The 23,814-nt window shown below is 37.4% G+C and overlaps 1 protein-coding gene across 1 annotated transcript; it reads left to right on the top strand.

Annotated features, from left to right (window-relative positions):
• The first annotated feature begins 5,698 nt into the window (after positions 1-5,698).
• LOC117716053 (uncharacterized) lies at positions 5,699-13,039 on the top strand. Its single transcript, XM_076941720.1, has 3 exons — positions 5,699-5,819; positions 6,266-6,361; positions 11,513-13,039. The coding sequence occupies exons 1-3, from the start codon at positions 5,786-5,788 to the stop codon at positions 12,619-12,621; spliced, it is 1,239 nt and encodes a 412-aa protein (XP_076797835.1). The 5' UTR covers positions 5,699-5,785; the 3' UTR covers positions 12,622-13,039.
• The last annotated feature ends 10,775 nt before the right edge of the window (positions 13,040-23,814 follow it).

The following is a 23,814-nucleotide window of genomic DNA, read 5'->3' as shown; positions in this document are numbered from 1 at the left end:
GTATCATAACACTTCAGATTCTTCCTTCAAACTCTTGTATTCTATTGGGGATGTTTATATATGATGTTTTTGTTCTTTTTCCTAAATTTTTCAATTCCAGGATTCACTCAAATTATATTTTCTTTATTGAGTCCATTTCTATTCTCATGTCTTGAACAGTTTTATTCATTTCATTCTCCTATGAAATTTTATTTTCCTGGGTTTTTTTTGAGGAGTTTATTAGTTTCCACTTTAAAGGTCTCTGCTTCTTTGATTATAGTTTTTGTATTGCTTTGAGAAATTTATTAATTTCTAATATAAATGCATCTATCATCATTACAGGACTTAATTTAAGGCCATTTTCTTTGTCTTTTGTTGTATGAGAATATCCCGGGCTTGCTGTGTTGAGATACTTTTGCTTTGAGGGTGCCATGAAGTTTTGATTCTTGTATTCTTGTTTAGGTTCTTATTGGGCCTTTACCCATCTAATTGTCCCTGAATGTTCCTTACATATTAGTTATAGGGAAGACAAACCTAAGTCTAGATGTTCACTGTGCAGTAGGCCTCCTATGAGCAGCCTTGGACAAGTTTTTTTTTTTTTTTTTTTTTGGTATAGCAGGTCTGGTATGTTTGGTGGGCCTTGTCTTTCCTTGGTAGGACAGCCTGGATGATAATTCTTAGTCTGGAGTGACAGAAGCCAGCAGAGCAGTGGACAGAAAATGGAGTGCCAGAGAGAGCCTGAATCTATCTCAGGGATATTAGGCATGGCCCAGAGGATAGGCAGAAGTATAGGGAATAAGTCATCTGACTTCATTGTTTCTTCTTCAGCATGTTTGGATGTTCTTTGTTTCGTAGCCATGATGGAAGCCAGAAAATACAGTGGCTAGGCTGATTCTGAGTTTTTGATACTGAACATAGTAGCAGAGGGAAATCTCTATTCATATGTTTGTATGTATTATGTTACCCTTTACCATAGATGTATACCTAAGAGTAATTTGTAATGTGTATAATGGTATTAAACACTCAGCAAGCATCTAAACAGTATTTCTAAACAGCTACCCAATTTTGTACTCTTTCTAATACTCTGTATTCTCAATTACTATATTGTTAGTACTTATTACTATCTCTTTCCTGAGTACTATCTCTGTCTTGAGGTCTGCAACTTTAAAACATCCAGTTGATTTTCCATGAGTGGTGGGGTGGAACCTACCACCACATTCTATGTACCTGCAGGTTTGTAAATATCCTCTGGATATAAAAATCTATGACGTCTCTCTTATATCCACCCTCTTGCCCAGTACCTTAGTATTCCATCCATTATTTCTTTATAGTCCAAAGTACTGTGCCAAATGTGTATCATCATTTACAAGAGACAAAAGTAAAAATAAAAATCAAATAAAATCAAATATATTCGTGGTTAAACTCTTTCTTGACAGGATCTCAGAGTATAGAGCTGGTTATTATTGAACATGTTATATTGCCTGGATCCAGTGTTTTTGTCTTTTCTTCATCAGCCACAAAAATGTCATACTAACATATCCATGGGCCAATTAACAGAGGTAATGTCTCAATCTAAGTGATTTTTTTAAAGTGTGTCAGGTTGAAAACCAAGCTCTGTTAGTTAAGTTTGCTATTGCTTTGCTGAAACAAAATGACCAAAAGCAACATGAGGAGAAAACAGTTTATTTCACTCACAGTTCCACATAACCATTCATCTTCAATAGCAATGAGGGCTATAACTCAGGGCAGCAAGGAACATAAAGAGCTAATACATAGGATGTGGAGCAAACCTGCTTACTGGCTTGTTCAGACTGCTTACCTGTATAAGGCAGGACCACAAGCCCAGGGATTGTATGACCACTAATGGACATGACTACCCCACATACATGAAGAATTTTAAAAATGCCTTACAGGCTGGAGGACAGCCTAATATTTTGGAAGCATTTTCTCCATGTAGGTTCCTTCCTTTCAGTTTAATCTAGCTTGTGTTGACACAAGTCTAGCTAAGATAACTGACACACCTTGATACACAAAAGCATCCCTCTCCAATTAAAAATGGTGTTCTCATTTACCACTAAGAAGTCATGTTAATATTTATATCACAATATAAAAATGAAACTTTTAATGTTCCACAGTCTTTACAAGTCAAAATATATTAAAAGTTTAGTGTCTTTACATATCCAAAGTCCCTTAAATGATCAAAGTCTTTCAATGTTGTGCTCCTTTAAAAATCAAAGTTAAGCTACAAATTTTTTACTTAGTGAGTCACCATATAAACAAAGCAATATCAGCATCCAACATGTGTAAATAATATTATGCACAGTTATCTGGGAATCATTCAATATCTTCTGAATCCTTCTAAAGTGCTTGGGTCATTTCTCTGGCTTTTCCCTCTGCAGCAGCTTATTCCACTCCACTGATGCTGGGGTTCTTGGTGTTCATTCCATGTTACTGGCTTTATACAAATTCTGGCATCCCTTGCTACAGCTGTGCTGTACCTTCACCAGCAGTCTCACCTGGGCTCCCTTCAGGGATTCCAACCCTGCCACAAGTTGCAAAGCCTCAGCTGCCCTATATGATCCTTTAATGTCTTCAAAATGAGTACTGTCTAGATGAATCACACACTACCAATTTCAGTGCCCAACATGAGCTATGCTCTTACCCACCTCTGGAAGAGAAATTTTGTCTTTTGAATTTGAAGTAATTCTTCCCAGAACGTTTCCTCTCAAAGATGCTAGTTGCTTATTAGTCATAGGTCATTCTCCAGCTACACTAATCAGACACCACAATTTTGTCACTCAAAGGGCCTGTTACAGTATGTATTTCCCTCTGAAACTTAACAAGCTAGACTTCCATTGTCTATACTGTTCTCAACATTCTTAGAGTCCAAGCTCCTACACAATATCTCATTGAGCTCTCAAAAGTTAAGCAGCTTTTCTAGCCCAAAGTTCCAAATGATTACTTACTGCCTGTCTCCTGTCTCCTTGGGAGTAGTTTTCTTTTGTGGATTGGAGTTTTGCTTCTAGTATGTTCTGTAGAACTTGCTTTGTGGAGACATATTGTTTAAATTTTGATTTTTCTTGAAATATTTTGTTTTCTTCATCTATGTAGATTGAGAGTTTTGTTGTGTATAGTACTCTATGTTGGTATCTGTGGTTTTGTAGAGGTTGCAATATATCTGTTCAGACCCATGAAGCTTTAAGGGCCTATTTCAGGAATTTTGGTATAATTCTGATAAGTTTGCCTATGTGTATTACCTTTCCCCTTTAACTCTCCTAACTTAATAACCTTTCTATGTTCTGTAGGATTACTCTATTGTTCCCTATGCAGTGGGAGGAGTTTCTTTTCTGATGTTGTTTAATTGGTGTTATTACATGTTTATAAGCATGACTTTCATTAGTTTAAGAAAGTTTTCTCTATGATTTCATTGAAAATAATTTCTGTTCCTTGGGCTAGAAGTCTTCACATTCATCTATTTTCATGATTCTTTGGTTAAAACTTTTCATGATATCTAAGATTCCCTGAATATATCATATCATGATTTTGTAAATGTAATATTTTCATTCTTTGATGTATCATAACATGTATTCTCAGTGATTAGTATTTACTGGAGGCAGTTGCATAAAAGTACTATTCAATTACTAAAACAATGTGTTTCTATTTCACAGTGTCTGACCAATGAACCCAGACAGTTTATGAAATAGTACATTCTGTCATTCTTAAGCTGCAATCCTATTTTACAAAATTTAGCCTTTGTTTTGCCATGATTCTAAAGAATTTTTAGTGTGGTATAATTTTTTCTAAGACAAAATTATTTGCATTATAGTCCATATTAATTGAAAAGTACACAGAAAATTTGAAATCTTTCTGTGAACTAGGCCTTCATCTTGCATTTCTGAAATTTCTGAACCTTCACTTCATTGGCATAGAGCCTGAAAATGTGAAAGTCATAGCAGAATGAAAGAGAAAAATATAAAAAAGTAGCATATGTAAAATTTCAATTAATCATTGAGGCACAATTTGAGTTCTTATTAGAACTTTTTGTAGAATGATAATAAATCATATGATTGTGTTTTTTTTTAGGTAAGCACAATGTCTCTCTTCATATTGTCTAGTCTATTCATAGAAAGTAAATGACAAAGTGTTGGATAGTAAAGCTGGTTTTAATATAAAACTTTTCAGCCTCTTATCAACTAAAAGTTGTCAACATGGATGTTATTGTTGGAGGCTGAAGTTCAGCTGCGTTCAGTGACAGGTGAAGGAACTAGAATTGATGCAGTGCTGTCATATTTATATGTGATAATGTTTTCAATATTTAATCCAAAGAATCAAACTCACTTTAAAAGGAAACAGGTGAGTAAATATAATCATGAGTCTTTCTTTAAAACAACAAAATCATAGTATTTTAGAATGGAAAATGGAAGCTAAGAATAATATCTCGTTGGAGACAATTGTGAGATAGGAATTGATTGCCTCGTTTCTTCTCGGCCACAGGCAAGTGTTTTGTTTACCTATTATCAGAAATAATTTCAGCTGCAGTTACCTCACAGACCCTGACCATTATTGCAAATAGAGGCATCATTATATTTTTTTGATAAAACACCTCAGGCAAAGGTAAAGAAAGCAAAGTTTGAATATCAATTTTAACTATGTTTAGCCTCGATTTAAAATTACAATTTGTCTGTTAGTTATATAAGACGTCACTACTACTAGATACCCAGATCTATAGAGAATTACACCATCTTCTGGAAAAACAGAGCACCTGATGGCAAAAAAAAGGATTTTTTTTTTTCTTCCTTCTGCTGATATAAGCTCATGATCTCTGGAGCCATTTCCTGGTAGAAGGCAAGGAGTTGTGATTCCTGCTTTCCACACTTCAGTTTTATCAGGGGCAGGGCGGAAGATTGGCTGCTATCAATAAAGACTGGCTCCTGGAAGGTGTAATTTTCATATAAACTTTTGTGAGACATTCCATTCTGAAGGAGAAAGAAAAGATGTGTTCTTCTCAGGTAAATGTGTGCATTGGTATGGGACATGATGACTGTTTTTACAGAAATAACCTCATAACATCCAAACTTTCACTGTGCTGACTCACATTTACAAAAAAAAAATTTCATATTATTCTGTTAATTTATATAATAAGTTATATAGCATATTATTTAATAAATAATTAATTTTATTATATATTAAATTATGTAATAAATGTATAATAAATTATATATTGTATATTAATTTGTATAATAAATACATATTAAATAATTTATGTAATAAGACTGAGAGCCTATTGCCATAGGTCTCAGCTATCTTGCTGCTGCAACTCTTTAATAAAATTCTCAGGTTGTATCGACCCAAACCATGAGGTTATTTTTGTTGCTAGATCATAACTGTACTTTTGTTACTGCTATGACGCATGCTATGAATTACGTAATATGTAAATATCTCTGCTTTCTTGTGGCTTAGGAAACCACCATTAGATCATTTAGGGGATTATGCCATTTGACCAAGAAAAGTGTCATCATCCACATATTGAGAACTGCTAGACTATTGGATCTTTGCAGAGAAGTCAAATACTCTTTCTCTCAGATCATAAGTCATCAAAAATTAATATTAGATATTGATAACATAATATTTACATAGTTAACTAATCTTTTATTGGGTCAAATATAGAACTTAGCCAATATACATGAGGGAAAATGGTTAATTTTAATTTCAGGGTCTACTGACATTCATTGATGTGGCTATAGAGTTCTCTAAGGAGGAGTGGGAATGTCTCAATTCTGCTCAGAAGGCTTTGTACAGAGATGTCATGTTGGAGAATTACAACAACCTGGTTTCTGTGGGTAAGAATATTTTTATTTCATAACTTCAACTTCACCTCAGGAGTGTCTAAAACTTCTTTTAGTATTTGAATTTGGCCTTTATTCATTATAGGTATTGATTAGTAACATATTTACAGCTAATATATTATGTATATTTATCTTGATTTTAAATTTAACCTAAGGATCCTTCACTCTTAATTATTTATTTTTAGGCAGTTATTAGCATTTATATGTGAACCCACTTTGACTTCCACAGTTGACTTTATCTGATGCTATAATTTTAAAAAGATATTCAGAGTTTGAAAATGAATTGAGTTGTGAGGAGTCTAAAACATTTGGAAACACATGGTGATAAAAAGTCATTCATGCATTTTTTAACTCCTTTATATGTTACATGCATGGTATATTCCTATGCCAGTACCCAGGTGCATTCAATGGTATATTATTATGTATATTTGAATATGCAGGTGTTGCACTTTCAAAACCAAGGGTAATCATCTGTCTTGAAAAACAAAAAGATCCCTGGATTATTGATCAAGAGAAAACAGAAGAAAGAGAACCAGGTAATCTGTAATGAAATAGTATGTGATGTGATATCTCTAAACCAAGGAACAACCTAGTCCTGAAATGTGGTTTTTATTTTATATTAAATCTATCTTACATAGAGATAATTCCTAAGCACTTAATTCGGAATACAGTACCAAAAAACGTAAACCATGGCTGAACTTTTGCCTTATATTATTTGAATAGTGGTAGTTTGAAATGTAGTATACATACATAAACATATATACATATATATGTATATATATGTATATATATGTATATATATGTGTATATATATGTATATATGTGTATATATATGTATATATGCATATATATGTATATATATGTATATACATATGTATCTCTCTATATATATATGTGTGTGTGTATATATATATATTTTTTTTTTAAATTGGCCCTAGTGTGTAATTGCTCTCCATTGTGTTTCTTGTTCTCTCTTGTATGCCCCATCTCATGATATAATCTTCAGTATATTTCTTTGTCTTCTATAAAAAACAAACAAGTATATTTGCATCCCTAACTTACTACATAGATATTCTAAATATAACAGATATGCCCATATCTCAAAAGGTACATTATCATATGAAATTAAGCTTGCATTGGTTGATTTTTTTCAAAATTTCTCATTCATATTAATTGTTCCTGTCTTCAACCATTTACCTAAAATTTTCTTAAAGCATAAAATAATGAAAAAACTCATGAACCCTAATAGGATCTTGTATATAAAACTTACAAATAGTAAGTCAACATGAAATGGACTGATTCCCTGAACCCAATTTAGAAACTCTTTCCCTTTTCCAATTTTATATTTCCTTTATTTCTAGTCATCACTATCCATATAAGTATACACTACACTAATAAGTTTTATAAAAATGAGCATTAGTGTCTCACTAGATATGATCAACATCATGGGTTTTACAGTACAGAGTGTTCATCACTTAAACAATACTTTGTGACAAACAACAGGAACCCACTCACAGAGATGATTTTATTTATTATAAATACACTGCAAAAAATACACACACGCACATACACACACATGCACAGGTACACAAATGTAGGCACTTAAAATATAATCAAAGAAGAAAGGAAAGAAAAACTTTTAACATGAGAAGGAAGTTGGGCAAGGTGGAGTCTTACATGAGACATGCTGGGAGGAAAGAAGGGATGGTAAATAGGGTGATGTTCCTACTTCAATTGAAAATATATTTTTTAATTAGTTAATTAAACTGCGTTATTTTTTATCACTTTACATAAAGCTTTCTTGTTATATGGGTATTCCACTTGTTCGAATAGATTTGTACCAAGATATGCCATTTTACTTCTGGCTATTGTAAAGTTAGTTATTTTACTTATTTTTTCTTCAAACAATTTATCAATTGTATGAAGGAGGGCTACTGAGTTTTTCGGTTAACTTTGTAACTGTCCACTTTACTGAAGCCATTTTTAGTTTTAGGAATTATTTGATGGAGTTTCTCAGACAGTTACATATAATATTATATTATCTGTGCATTGCAAAATTTTTTCTTTAATACTTTTTAAAGATTTTTTAAATCATCTTATATATTTCCTCCCAAACGGTGCCACCCAGTTTCTCTTCCAAAACTTCTTCATCCCAGCCCCACACACATTCACCTCTGAGAGGGTGTCCCCACATCGCCTGCCCCTGCACATCAAGTCTCTATAAGTTTAGGCACATCCTCTCTCACTGAGGCCAAACAAGGCAGTCCTCGGCTACATATGTGCCAGGGGCCTTGAACCTGCTCTTTGCTTAGTAGATTAGTGCCCCAGTCCCACAGGGCACTGAATTTGGATCAGAACACTTGGAAGAGAGAACTGAAAGACAGGGGACACAAAGAATGAGCGGCTTGTTTATAGGCTGATCAAACCACTGATTTTACGTTTTTCACACAGGGGTTATATTCACAAAAAGGCAGGATGTGGGGAAGGGGATGATGCAGGAGCATAGGTGTTCAGGGGGAGTACAGATATCTCACAGAACAGAGTGTCAGCTGGGTGAAGGTTCAGGGGACAGGTCACTATGACTCCGCCTATGATTCATTTGTCCTTATCTAAGTTGGTACTATCTACCAAGGCTAGCCAAGGTCTATGACTATCTACAAGACCAATGACTACTTGTTCCTATCCAGGCTGATAAATTTCCACCAAAGCTGCCTGTTTACAATATCTTACAATTATCTCTTTCAGTGTTTTTCCACAGAAACCAGAGAATTTGTGTTAGCAGGCTGACTTAGGCCTATGGCTGATTTTAGGCCTTCAGTGTATAAGCAAAGCTGCCCCTGACAGCTTAGTCTCTGGGAGCTCCCAGGGATCCAGATTAGTTGACATTGTTCATCTTCCTATGGGGTTGCCTTCCCTTTCAGCTCCTTTAATCCTTCCTCTGTTGCTTCCATAGGGGTCCCCAACCTCAGTCCAATGCTTGGCTATACATATGTGCTTCTATCTTAGTCAGCTGGTGGTAGAGTCTCTCAGGTGCCAGCTATGCTAGACTCCTCTCTGCAAGCACAACATGGCATTAATAACAGTGTCAGGGTTTGGTGTCCACCGACATCCCAAGTTGATTACTGTGTATCTTTGCCTTTACTTTCTGCTCTATTTTAGTTGCAGAATTTCTTTTTGTAAGAAAAAATTCTGGGTCATGACTTTTAAAGATGGGTTAGTGAAACCATCCCTCTTCTTTTACAATTCATAACTTCTTGATCTCCTTTAGTTGCCTTATTGATCGAACTAGAAATTTAAGTAGTATGCTGAGGAAACAAGGAGAGAATGGACAGCCCTATCTTGTTCTTCACTTTAGTAGACTTTTTAAAAAGTTTCTCTCCATTTAATTTAAATTTGGCAATTGGCATGTTCTTTATTGCCTTTCTTGAATTTAGCTGTATGCCTTGTATCCATGGTCTCTCGAAGACTTTAATATGAACAGGTATTGAAATTGGTTAAAGGATTTTCATTGTCTATTATAATAATCTTAGTTTTCATTTATTCAGTTTGCTTATATATTGGATTACATTGATAGATTTTTATATATTGAATGACCCCTTCGTACCAGAGATGAAGCATTCTCAATTAAGTTGGATGATGTTTTTGATGTCTTCTTGGATTTTTGTTTGCAAGTATATTAATGAGTATTTTGCATCATTGTTCATAATGGAAATTTTGTTTGACTGTTGTATATTTCTGTGGCTTAGGTATCAGGGTCAATGTGTACTAGTAGAATGAGTTTGGCCATATTTCTTTCATTTCTGTTTTGTGGAATAGTTTGAGGAGCATTGGTATTAGATTTTCATTGACATTATGATAGAATTCTCTGCTAAAAGCATCCAGTCATGGGCTTTTTGATGCTGTTGTTGTTTTTGTTGAGAAATTTTAAGGAGTGCATCATTTTCCTAAGTTACATTGTTTACCTGATCTTGATTTAACTTTGGTATGTGAAGTCTATCCAGTAAAATTTAGATTTCATTTATACTTTCTAATTTTTGAAACAGAGCCTTTTGAAATAAGAGTTATTGATTCTTTGGATGTCCTTGAGGTCTGTTGTTATATCCATGTTTTCATTTCTGATTTTTCCATTCAGGATATTTTCTCTCTGATTTTTAGTTAGTTCAGCTAAGGGTTTGTCTGTCTTGTTGACTTTTCCAAAGGACCAACTTTGGTTTCCTTGATTCTTTTTCTTGTTATCTTTGTTTCTATTCATTTGCTTTAAGCTATGAGTTTTCTTTCCTGTCATCTAGTCCTCTTTGGTGTCTTTGTTTCTTTTTGTTCTAGAGCTTTCATGTGTGCTTTTAATTTGCTAGCATGTGCTGTATCTATTTTCTTTAAGAAGGCAGTGTTATGATCTTTCCTCTTAGCATTGCTTTCAGTGTATCTCATAAATTTGAGCATAGTTTGCCTTAATTTTCAGTGAATTTAAAAATTCTTTAATTTCTTTATCTCTTCTTTGACTTCATGGACATTAATTTAAGAATTTTTCAATTTCGATGATTTTGTATGCATTCTGTTTTTCTATTTTGAAATCCAGGTTTAAATCATGGTGCTATAAAAATATACAAGGACTTATTTCAGTCTTCTTGTATTTAATGAGGCTTAATATATGACTCAGTATATGGTCAATTTTGTGGAAGGTTTTATGACCTAAGATGAATGTATATTATTTTGTGTTTGCAATAAATGTTCTGTATATATTTGTTAGGTCCATGTGATTCATAATATCTGTTAATTTTCTGTTTTGATTATTTGTCTATTGCTGAGAGAGGGTTGCTGAAATCTCCCACTATTATTGCTTGGTGTTCCTTATATGTTTTGAGTTTTAGAAAGTTTCTTTTATGAATGTGGGTTCATTTCTGCTCTAAAAGTTCAGAATTGAGACTTCACTTTGTAGATTATTCCTTTTAAATATATAAAGTGTTGTTCCCTATCTGATCTGATTATTTTTGTTGAATATCATTTTAATTAGATATAGAAATGTCTACTCTAGCTTGTTTCTTGTCTTTATTTGATTTGAACAACTTTTAATCAAGCACTTTCTTCTGATGTAGTTTTTGTCTTTTTTGCTGAGGTTTTTATTTTTTTAAACAACAAAAGAATGAATCATGATTACACATCCATACATTTAGTCTGGTTTTTTTTTTAATAGGGAAGTTCCATCTATTTATATTGACAGATATTAATGAGGAATGATTGATAATATCTGTTATTTTGTTATTGGTGTGGGTTATGTGAGTGTGCATGTGCATGTGTATGTTTGTGTGTTTCTCTTCTTTTGCTTTTCCACATTCACATTTGGTGTGAATTATTTATTTCTTGTTTTGGGGGGTATATTTACCTTTTTAGTGCTTGAGTTATCCTCCCACTATTATTCATAAGGCTGTATTAATGGAAATTTTTTAATGTATTTGCTTTGCTTATGGATTTTTTTGTTTTCTTCATTGGTGGTAATTTACTATTTTGGGTGATATAGGTTCTTGTCAGATATCTGTAGTATCATTTGTTTAGGCACTTCCAGCTTTCAGATTATATTTTGATATGTCAGGTGTAATTCTTATAACTTTGTTTTTATATGTTTTTTAACCTTTTTCTCTGGCAACATTATGCATTCTTTCTTTTGTACTGTATATTTCCACATGTTTTAGGTCATACAGCAGAAGGCACTCAGAAAGCCAAAATATTTACCCAGACACCAAATATTCAAGCTCACCAAAGCATCCATAAAGGAGACAAACCTTACAAATGTAAAGAATGTGGGAAATCTTTCTCCTGTTTCTCAAGGCTTAAAGTTCACCACAGAATCCATACTGGAGACAAACCTTACAAATGTAATGAATGTGGAAGATCCTTCTCCCTTTCTTCATGTCTTAGAGTTCACCACAGAATCCATACAGGAGACAAGCCTTACAAATGTAATAAGTGTGGTAAATCATTTACACAGTCCTCAGATCTTAAAATTCACTACAGAATCCATACTGGTGAGAAACCTTACAAATGTAATGAATGTAAGAAATCCTTCACACGCTCTTCAAATCTAAGAGCTCACCATAGAGTCCATACAGGAGACCAACCTTACATATGTAATAAGTGTGGTAAATCATCAACACCGTCCTCAAAACTTCCTATTCACTACAGAATCCATACTGGTGAGAAACCTTACAAATGTCATGAATGTGGGAAATTCTTCACCCGTTCTTCAAATTTAAAAGTTCACTACAGAATCCATACTGGAGAAAAACCTTACAAATGTAATGAATGTGGGAAATCCTTCACCCATTCCTCAACTCTTAATGTTCATCATAGAATCCATACAGGAGACAAACCTTACAAATGTAATGAGTGTGGCAAATCATTTACAAAATCCATACAACTTAAGGGTCACTACAGAATTCATACTGGAGACAAACCTTACAAATGTAATGAATGTGGGAAATCCTTCAGCTGTTCTTCAAATCTTAAAGTTCACCACAGCACCCATACAGGAGACAAACCTTACAAATGTAATAAGTGTGGTAAATCATTTACACAGTCCTCACAACTTCATGTTCACTACAGAATCCATACTGGTGAAAAACCTTACAAATGTAATGAATGTGAGAAATCCTTCACACATTCTTCAAATCTAAGAGCTCACCATAGAATCCATACTGGAGACAAACCTTACAAATGTAATGAATGTGGCAAATTTTTCACCAGGTCTTCAAGTCTTAGAGTTCACCACAGCATCCACACTAGAGATACACCCAACAAATAGTAGGAAGTGTAGTAAATCATTTACACAGTACTCACAACTTTTCATTCACTACAGAATCCTACTGGAGAGAAAACTTACAAATGTAATGAATATGGAAAATCCTTCACATATTCCTCAAGTCTCAGAGTTTACCACAGAATTCATGTAGGAAACAAGTTGGGCCTAACACAAGGTCTAATCTCCATTTCACCTCCACCCTTCAGTCATGTACACAGGTGGAGGGCTTGAACAGGCCCTAGAGAGATTTACATACTAATGAGGTACCTGAAGGCCAGAGGTGGAGCCGATTAAACATTCCTCCCCAGCCCCTCCCCCCTTCTCCCCTCCCCTTTTAACTCAGGTGGATCCTGGGTTTGAGGGGGTATGCATCCAGATCTGTCCACAATTTGCCATGTGAATAAACCAGTTTTGGAAACCCAAGGGCTTCCTCGTGTGTTGGGGCTGCGCCGCTATGAGGAACCGTGAGGAGCCAGGGAGAGACTTTTAGTTAATGAACAGCCGGGCCCAACTTCCAGCTGGAGAAACCCAGAGCGTTCCCAGCCGACTGCCCACAGCATGGCAGGAGGAACCGCGGGATCCCCAAGCCTTTTTTGTTCCCCACATCTGGCGCCTCAAACGTGGAGCCTTAGAAGCCACACAACCAAGCAGCTACCGATACCGCGGGAAGGGTAAGCCCCGAACTCTTGAAACAAACAATCTGTTTTTTCCTCCTGTGTTTCAGTCGGAAGTCATCGTGCGGATTTAAGTAAGCCAAGGGAGCTTTTGCTACCTCCTGGCCAGGGCCACTCTCTGGTGCTGGTTCAAGGCTTCCCTGGCCTCTGCTTAAATCCCGACAGCCCACAACGGGCGTTGGCAAAGACTCCATCTAGACTCTCTTTAAAACAAAAAGAAATCTGGTGACACAGCAGCCATTTAAAAGCCATAAGGGCGGCTGCCAGTTCTTAAATCTGCGGGAAGGCTTGGTGCTCTTGGACCATTGTGGAATCCCCCAAAGCCAATAGGCCAAGGGAATGTTCCCATTGGACAAGGCGTTTCTCCTCTTTTCTATCATGGGAAACTCCACCTCACGTAAATGTTCACCCCAAGCCAGGCAAATATATTCTTTACTAAAGACCCATGGGATAAGAATAGGCAAAAAGCAAGCCTCCTTGTTTTGGGAGGAAGTCCTTCAGATAGCACCATGCATGGCAGAGGATAATATTTACAGTCCAGACTCTTGGAGCAAAGTAGCTTCCCTTATCAAAAACAGAGATAAAAAACCCCTTGTGAGTTTTTGCTGATCTTAGCTGCAATTCGGCAATGTATAAGACCATCAAAAATAGGACAGACTGAGAACAACACAGCTACTGGGGCCCCTCAGTTAAATGAACCCAAAAACCAAGGTCCCAAAAGTCACCTGGTTTCAGACCTTGAGGCCCTTACCCAACTAATAAGAGAAATAAAATCCATATACCCACCCCTTCCCCCTTATGCCTTGGAGGAAATGAAACCATGTGCTCCTCCTGTCCCGCCCTCCCCCATCCAAAGGCAAGGCTTCATTAAAATACCAAAGGAGCTTTCCCCTGCCTTCCCTCTTACCTCCCAACCAAAGAGAGATAAGTCCCCTCCCCCTCCTCTTAGCCGCAAAAGTAGCAGTCCTTCAAAATCCATAGATAAAACCCAAACTGCTCAAACATTCCCAGTTAGTATCCACCCCACTCAAACTAAACCACTTAAATGGCACCCTATCCAAGCCTCCGACCTAAAAGAACTCAGGCAGGCAGTGAAGGAAGATGGCATTCATGCACCGTGGACAAAATCCCTCCTACAGAGCCATATTGCCAACTTAAACACCCCCCAAGATTGGAGAGATATTTGCCGTTCTGCCCTTCCTGATCCAATGTTTCTAGAATGGGAGGCGTATTATCGTGATGAGTGTCTTCAGCAAGTCAGGCAAAACCAGGGAAGGGAAGATGACACTCCATGGGGTTTTAAAGAACTCTTTGGCCAGGAAGATTTCTCTACTGGGGCACAACATGCAAGTCAGCCAGCAGGCTGCTATGACCAGGTCCGCCTCTGTGCCATTCAAGCCTGGAATAGGCTTACTCCACCTTCAGGGTCACAAGACCCTGCCCACTCCCTGCTCTCCCTTCATCAAAAGCCTGGAAAACCTCTATCTGATTTTATCTTCAGAACTAAAATGAGCTTAGAAAGAAAAATCTCCAACCCCACAGCTAGGGACCTTCTTCTTAAAGCCATTGTTTGGGAAGGCATGACTTCCGAATCTAGGCTAGCTTGCCAGGGTCTCCGGGAGGAGCATCACGATAGGTGGATTGTAGCAACCAGAGAAATAGGAACCCCATCAAATCAGGTTGCATCCATAGCTCAGGCATTTGTGGCAGCAATAAAAACAGAAAAAATCTGCCTCAAATGTGGGGAGACAAGACATTGGAAAGATGAATGCCCTACAACCTGGCATCTTCGGGGCCTGGAGACCCAGCGAGACCTCAAGCTCGAGCGTCCCCCGCCCCCGAGCTGCCCGCTGCGAGCTGGCCCAGCCGCAACTGCCACCGTGCTAACCAGTGCCCGGAGAGAGCGAGAGGCGGCATGAGCGAGGCGGGAGAGGCCACCACCTGCGACACCAGGCTCCCGCAGGCCGCTGACCCTGTGCCTAAGAGCCCTGCGGCCAGCGGCACGCCCCAGGCCATGGCGCCAGCCGCGCCCCTCGTGGGGAGCCCTGGCAGAGACGCAGCCCCCGGACCTGCCCCGGCCTCTTCAGCTCCCGTGGGCAGCGAGGACTCGGAGAAGAAAGTTCTCGCCACCAAAGTCCTTGGCACTGTCAAATGGTTCAACGTCAGAAATGGATATGGATTTATAAACCGAAAAGACACCAAAGAAGATGTGTTTATACACCAGACTGCCATCAAGAAGAATAATCCACGCAAGTATATGCGCAGTGTGGGGGAGGGAGAAATTGTAGAGTTTGATGTGGTTGTAGGAAAAGGGGGTCCTAAAGCAACAAATGTGACTGGCCCAGATGGAGTTCCAGTAGAAGGGAGCCGCTATGCTGTGTGCCATGGACCTCCCCATAATGCTGGTGAGATTAGACAGATTAAAGATGGAGTCCCCAAGGGAACACAACTCCTGGTCCATCAGAATCCAACCTACCGCCCGAGGTTCCGCAGGGGACCTGCTCACCCACGCATGAGCCCATATCGTTCCCTACAGGTGGTAGAGCCAGCTACAGGTGGTAGAGCCAGCTCCAAGAGTGTTCTCCCCAGTTATTGCCCACAGAAAACCTCTCCCCGAAACTCCAGGACAGTGAGTAATTCCCAGCCTAGTTCACAAAACTAGGCAGGCTTCTTTCTGTCTCCCCCCTCTTTCTCCACGTGTTCCTTGTTAGTTTTTAGCTACTGCCTAGTTCAAAAGACTAGGCCCCACTCTTTCTCCATGTGTTCCTGGTCAACTTCTCTACTTTAACTCCTCCTCTTTCTCTCTGTCTCTCCCTCTCCATGTGCTTTCCAGCTCAAGGGCAAGATGGCAGACCCCCTAGCCTCCACTTTGCCCATCCCCCAGCTCCACAGAGAGGGCTCCTTCACAGACAACAGCAGTCTTTCAAGTCACAGTGCCTGCTGTGACCCTCCTAAGACTCCTTCCTTAGGTGAGAGATTCCTATAGCCTTTCACTCTCTGACTCTTAGCTCTCCTATCAAGCCTAGGTATCTCTCCCTATAAACTTCAAGTTAGCTTTTTGATCCTTCTCTACAATTAAAATTTCTAATAAAAAGAAAGGTGGAATACAGGTCCTCTCTGCCAGAGCACCCAGACGACACATCGCAGAACAAGGCCCCGCCCCACTGCTTCTAAACCCGCCGTACTGCTTTTCCCCAACAGGAGGGCCTGCAACAAATGTTCCTGTTTTTCAACCAAAAAATTTTCCTTTTCTTTCTAACAGGAACACCTAGAGCAACAATGCTTGTGTTTTTCAACCAAAATGTTTGTTAATTTTTTATTTTAATGCTGCCTTTTCTCTCTAATATTCGTGATATATGTCCAACATTATTTTTTTTCAACCTTTATAATTTCTTCAAGGTTTAAAAGCCATCTAATTTCCTTCCACAGTTTAAGTGAACGTGCTGATCACCATTTCTTGAGTCTTAATTAACAACTAATTTCTTTTACAGGCAAACTGTTGCTGCCAATCCCAGATACAAAATTAACATTGTTTTTCTCCCTCAGCCATCCAAAAACAGACTCAGATACCTTCCAAGACTAAACTTTCCTCAAACACCTTTGCTTTTCCAGGATCTTAACAACAGGCCATAAGGTGCTTGTTCCCAAGCAATTTAATGCCCCATGTCCAGCCTACAGACATCTCCCTGCCCGAGGTGCTGCTTCCCTCCTGTGATTATCCTACAGGTATACCCACAGTTCCAACAGAGTCCAGCCATCTTCTGGAACCTGCCTGAGACGCCAAGCTGCCTTTTCCTAGTCACCTCATCTGACTACAGACTCCAGAGACACACCAAGATCCAGTGACAGCGCCACCTCCTGAAACCTGCTAAGCTGCCTTCTTCCAGTCATCTCATCTGACTGAAGACCCCAGAACATGCTGAAATCCAGAGACCCACACCAGGCTCCAGAGATGCATGCCAGAACCCAGAGATGCTCACTACAGAAGACAAATCTAGACCTTCCAGCTACAAATGAACTCTTTTGCCAAAGTCACATAGCTAAAGTTACATGTTAGTGAGAAAAACATAATGTCTATTTAGATTAATCAGATGTCATTACCCTCAAACTGTACAATCTGTATTTAATTGTTTCAATGATTCCCTGCCTTCCAAACCCTACCCTCAATTCCCACTACCCTTGATTTAGTTATGCTACACCCTCTGGCCTACATAGTGTTTTCTTTTGACCACCTCATCCAAAATTTTCACAAAAAAACAGTGAGATGTTGGGCCGTGAAGAGATGGTTTGGACATAGCCTGGTTGAACAGGCTTTAAATCCCGGAGACCCTTTTTAGGGGCGGTAGAATGTTTAGCCCTGTTCCTAGGCCCACTTCCACATGGTCCACATCTCTCATTAACACAGAGTTGCCCCTCCTTTTATGAAAGAAAAAAGGGTGGGATGTTGGGCCTAACACAAGGTCTAATCTCCATTTCACCTCCACCCTTCAGTCATGTACACAGGTGGAGGGCTTGAACAGGCCCTAGAGAGATTTACATACTAATGAGGTACCTGAAGGCCAGAGGTGGAGCCGATTAAACATTCCTCCCCAGCCCCTCCCCCCTTCTCCCCTCCCCTTTTAACTCAGGTGGATCCTGGGTTTGAGGGGTATGCATCCAGATCCGTCCACAATTTGCCATGTGAATAAACCAGTTTTGGAAACCCAAGGGCTTCCTCGTGTGTTGGGGCTGCGCAGCTATGAGGAACCATGAGGAGCCAGGGAGAGACTTTAAGTTAATGAACAGCCGGGCCCAACTTCCAGCTGGAGAAACCCAGAGCTTTCCCAGCCGACTGCCCACAGCATGGCAGGAGGAACCGCGGGATCCCCAAGCCTTTTTTTTTTCCCCACAGAAACAGACCTTAGAAATGTAATTATGATAAATAATTTACATGGTTCACACATCTTCAAATTTACTACAGAATCCATTCTAGAGTTCAACCCTACAAATGTAAAAGATATGGCAAATCTTCTCTCTGGTGTTAATCTCTCTAAGGTCATCAAAGTATCCATACTGGAAAGAAATCTTATAGGTATATTGAATGCAGGAAATCCTATTCTTGCTCATCAAATTTTCAATCTCACCAGAGAATCCTTACAGGAGACAAATCTGAAAAATATGATAGTTGTGGACGTTTATTTCCAAAGTCCTCAACTCTGCAGCCTCATCACTATAATCCATTCTGGAGACAAACCTTTCAAATATAGTGAATGTTTCAAATCCTTTACACTGTCCTTAAATCTTCAGGGTGACCACAGAATTTTTATTGCAACAAAATCATTACCAATATAAAAAATGTGGAAAAATCTACACTCAGAAACCATATTTGCAAACCAAATTTAGCATGCATACTAGAGGCAAACCTTACAAATGTAAAGAATATGGAAAAATCATTTATCATAAGCTCAGTACTTAGACCACAAACAAGATCCATGCAAGAGACTAACATGATAGGTAATTACTCTTCTAGTACTCATGCAAAAATCTGTTATTTACAATGAGAAATGTATTCATAAGAATTTAAATAATGTTGAAACCTTACTCATTAACAGAGAACTACTACAGGAAAGCCCTATATTTCATTAGGAATTGGAAACATTTTACCCCAAAACAGCTTATATTCATATTAAGTATTTAATTAAAAATGAAAAAATTGTTCACCCAGTAATAATCTGAAATCATTAATTATGGTATGAATTTATGTTCTAACAATTTAAAGAATAATATTTTAAAATATAAGGATTTAAGCCAGAATAATATTAATAATTATCCTAATAAAAAATTGCATAGTGTTCTATATATTTTAGTAGGGTAGAATGTTGACATTTGTGAGATAAATTTTATGTGAATATTATTGTTTTGTTAGTCTTTAAGCTTTTTATAGGATGTATATTGTAGGTAATTTTAAAACTCAAACTACTCCCTTCTTTGTCAGTGGTATCAATAAATATATTAAACTGTCTTCCAAACATCCAGCCTTGATATGTTTAGTTATTTTATTTTATTTTGGGATGATATCATTCTTATCCTACATTTACTCATTAATAATACCAACAGAATCATGTCTCAAAAATTAATGATTGATTTAGACAAATGCCAAAACAGCAATTAAGTTTATATATCCTGAAGAGAGAAACCCTGACTTTTCTCACTGTTTGTGTGTGTGTGTGTGTGTGTGTGTGTGTGTATGTGTGTGTGTGTGTTATGGATACTGTCAGTGTCATTTCAAGGAATAGAACTTCAGGTATATGGAAAAGTACCAAGTCAACCAATTGTTGGGTGATGAGATGAGGATTTTAGATGACAATTCCCTCTTGGCACATACTTTGATATTCATTGTGTGTACTGAATTACTCTACTATAGAATTTTCCTGCATAGAAGTTTTATCCAAAATATTTCTCACCTAGAGAAACTGGTTCTGCTAAATATCCCAAAGCTGCCTCCTCCTTACATATATAAATAATAAACCTGTCTCTCTTCTTCTTTGTGGCTATTATCCTGTGTCCCATGTTAAACTCTGTGGAATGAATTTGCTGAACTTTCCGGACACAGTGATTCAACATTGCAGATCATATCACTGGGATCATATCTGAATATAGGTTTTCAAGAGGTCCTTTTACTTATTGATTTCTGTCTTTTAAATATTGCCTTGACACAACAGTCAGATCTATTAATGAAAACATGCTGAAAATGACAATTTCAAGATAATAATCTTTTTAAACAAGAAGGAAGTACTTTCAATCTTTTACTTGAAGAGTATTAATAATTTCATTAAGGATGAAAATTGCCAATGCATTAAGTACTAGTTAGTATATCAGTAAGTCTTCACAAATAACATTCTATGAACGTAGATGGGAAGAAGTTTCTCTAAAATGTAAACTATACTTAGAATTGTGTCTTTCACAATTCTATTCAGAGATATTTTGGAACTCCAAGAGGGAGCTGTCTTGAAAGGTAGCTGTCTGAAATCTGTCTCCAGCAGAACATAGACAATCAGCCTGTAATCCGAGACTTAACTTTGAGTTATTCATTCATCACTGCTAGATAGCCTTTCCTGAGTTTGCCTTTGTAAGCCGAGGCTTATCCTTGGCACTTCACTCAGCTTTGATTTCTTGAGCTGTGCTGAAATAATTTTAGTTCTATAAAATCCAAGTTGTACATTGTTGACCATAATTTGTTTGGAGCCAACTGTTAGCAGAAAGGGGCTAAATCAACTTTGCAGCCATCTGGAACCATATACTCTGATGAAAGACTTGGTTTTCAAAAGCCTATAACAGCTGAAGCACACTCTGATAAGTATATTGTTTATCCTACATAGCTTGTTTGCTGTTTAGTGACCTCAGCTGTATGGTGCATGTGGTAAAATGTTTTTACCTATGTTCTCCTGCTTGTGTTTATAAATACCCCAGATTTCCTTTGAATAAAAGAGACAGGACGAGAGAGATGGGACAAGAATTAAGACCTGACCACACAACCCGTCTTGTCTCCATTCTTTGCATCGCCTGCACTGCAGCCCCACTCTCTCCCTTGACCAGAGCACTTAGCCCCAAAGTGTTGAGGCAGAGTACAGTCCTCAACAATAATTCCTTGAAAAACGGTTTTCTGTTCAGAAAATACTTTCAAATAGATAGATTGATGATAAAAAAATTAGAATAATCATACATATATAGTAGATATATGTACATATATACACATACCTAAATAAATATTTACATATATACATATGTAATCTATGAATGTATTTTCTGAATAAGATTCCATATATATATATATATATATATATATATATATGTTATTTCTATGTAATTTTCTATGTAATTATATCTATCTATCCTCCATCTATAATTATATTAATATAGATAGGATATAAATGTATAAGTTTTATATATATGTATGTATGGATATAGATATAGTTTAGGTATAGATATAGTAATGGGTAGAGTCTATGATTGGATGTAGTCTATTCGAATAGTTTCTATATTTTGGTTTTAATGTTTGTACTTCTAGATCCATTTAGATAATGTTTGAAAAATGTTAAAACCACAGTTTTGAATTTATCTATCATTTCTGGAAGGATATATATATATATATATATATATATATATATATATATATATAGAGAGAGAGAGAGAGAGAGAGAGAGACAGCAAGTTGACTTCTGAAATAGGAATACCTTGACTTATTTTTTTCATTATATGTATCACTTTCATTTTCTTCTTTTGCTTCTTGCAAAAGGTAGAATGTAGAATACAATATTGAATAGGTAGTGGTAAAATAAATATCAGTATCACATTTTTTAGGATGAAGGCCTTTGCATTAAGTTGTCTTCAATTGGCATGATGTTGGCTGTATGGTTTATATCTGTAGATTTAAAAATTACTTCAGTAATTTATTTACATCCCAAAACCTGTGTCCATCCCAGTCCCCCCTCATAGTGTCCCTCCTCACATCCCTGCTGCCCTTCTTCTCTGAAAAGATGTGCCCCACCTGGATATTCTTCCATGCTATACATAAACTCTCTGTGGGGTTAGGAACTTCCTTTGCCATAGCAATCAGAAAATGCAACCCTAGGTGATGGACGCCTCTTTCTAGTCCATGTCTGCTGTCTGTATTTGCTCACTTTCTGACTACTGCCAATTATGAAGGTTAGTCAACTTGTTAGGTATTGCTATGGAGTTTCTATCTCCCTCATGGCCTTTAACCTTTCTACTAACTTTTCTGTAAGAGTTGCTGACCTCTCTCCAATGTTTGGCTGTTGGAATCAGCTTCTGTTTTAGTCAGCTGAGGCAAATAGACTCTCAGAGGACACTTCTAAACTTCTGCCTGTAAGAATAACAAAGTATCATTCCCACTGTTGGGGACTGTTTCTTGGTCATGTGATGAGTCTCAATTTGGGCCACTTACTGGTTGTCCAGTACATCATTCTCTGCTTCATTTTTGTTTCTACATAGAGTTTAGACAGTGTCAGGAGCCATAATGGGACAAGCTAATAATTTGCAGATTATCATCCTGAAATGCTTGCCTCGGATTATTATATAATCTGCGACGAGTGTGCCCCATTATCAAGGCTGTGGTGGATGTGCTTTTAGGAACGATTCCTGCTATTAATATGGTTTTCCCATTATTATTATTATTATTATTATTATTATTATTATTATTATTATTAGACATATGCAACTATCACTAAGCAATAGCACTCCCCTTTGTAACAGATCTCTGCAGATCCATGAAGATGTACAGTCTTGTAGCGATACTATATAGACAAATAGATGACTTCTTAAGTCTTGATGATGATCCTATAAGAATTCCTAAAATTATATCAATGATTAAGCTCTTTTATATCAGGACTGCTATTAAGTCACTCAGGCATAGTCAAAACTGCAAAGAGAACTCTGCCAGTCTCCCAGTGTTATCAGTTAATTGCCCCTAGACCTTCTCCTGCTGAGAGCACATTCCAAGAGGTCATAAAACAATTAGCCTAGGTTACTAGAGGGAATCCACAATTTATTATAGGTACCAGGACAGAAGAGAAAATATTGCCTGGGTTTATCTATACAAAACTTCATTAATTTCTTAAGTTATAGTTTCAAACTTTCTGCAAACCTGTGGAGCTAGACAGGTGATGAATGTCTAGCTAGATAATTACACCTAATGGGTATTTAGGTAAACATTCTATGTTGTAAACTTTTATTTCAATTTATGATCCAAATTTTGGTGTGAACTTGTGATGAACTTTGTAACATGTGATCATGTACTTTGAATGGTGTATAAATACTGAAGACAAAGAAGTCAGTTAGTGAGTTAGTTGGAATAGTCTGTTAGAATAGTGAATTAGGTTAGTTAGAATAGAGTTAGAATACAGAGTTAGAATAGAAGAAAGAAATAGAGATAGAATAAGAAATTTTCCTTTTCCCAAATAGAAAAGACGTTTTCCTTTTTCCCACTTAGGATCTTTCTGTGTTTCCCCTCATATAGATTTCATAGGATATTTTTTACACTCAGTAAACTCTATAGCAACTTTTCTTGTTAGGAGCCATTCTGCGTTTGCTGAAGTAGCTATACGCTCGCCATTATAAGATGGTGCTGGCTTCCTGTTCCTGGTTCTTCTTGGCCTTGGTGTCTGCAGCTGTGCGCATGCGTAGGCTCAAATTTTCCCGTTGATAGTACTATCAGTGGATATGTAAATGAGACCCCAGTCTGTAAGCCAATGAGGACAGATCATGTCTCTTTGATAGTACATAAGTCAGTACATTCTGGGGCTTGGGGTCCTTCCTTTGTTCTCCATCTTGCATCCTTCTAACTAAAAGAGCTGTAACAATAAAAGACGCTCTCAGAAGAATCTTGAGTGTGACGTGCTCCTTATCGGCGAGGTAGCATGTTGCATTTGGTGCCGAGACCCGGGAGTGAAGCTGAACGCCCCCGAGGATCGTCTACCTTGAAGGACCCTGCTTAGCTCGCAGAAACAAGATTCAGAACTGACGG

The sequence above is a fragment of the Arvicanthis niloticus genome, chromosome 10 (genome assembly GCF_011762505.2).
Source record: "Arvicanthis niloticus isolate mArvNil1 chromosome 10, mArvNil1.pat.X, whole genome shotgun sequence".
Taxonomy (NCBI): domain Eukaryota; kingdom Metazoa; phylum Chordata; class Mammalia; order Rodentia; family Muridae; genus Arvicanthis; species Arvicanthis niloticus.
The sequence above is the reverse complement of the archived record's forward strand: the minus strand, read 5'-3'. Positions and strand labels throughout refer to the sequence as shown.

Bases quoted from the DNA above. Each gene is read 5' to 3' on its own strand.
- LOC117716053 (XM_076941720.1), top strand. From the start codon at position 5,786: ATGTTGGAGAATTACAACAACCTGGTTTCTGTGG. The intron at 5,820-6,265 runs GTAAGAATATTT...TTGAATATGCAG, and splicing joins CAACAACCTGGTTTCTGTGG to GTGTTGCACTTTCAAAACCA. The intron at 6,362-11,512 runs GTAATCTGTAAT...CACATGTTTTAG, and splicing joins AACAGAAGAAAGAGAACCAG to GTCATACAGCAGAAGGCACT.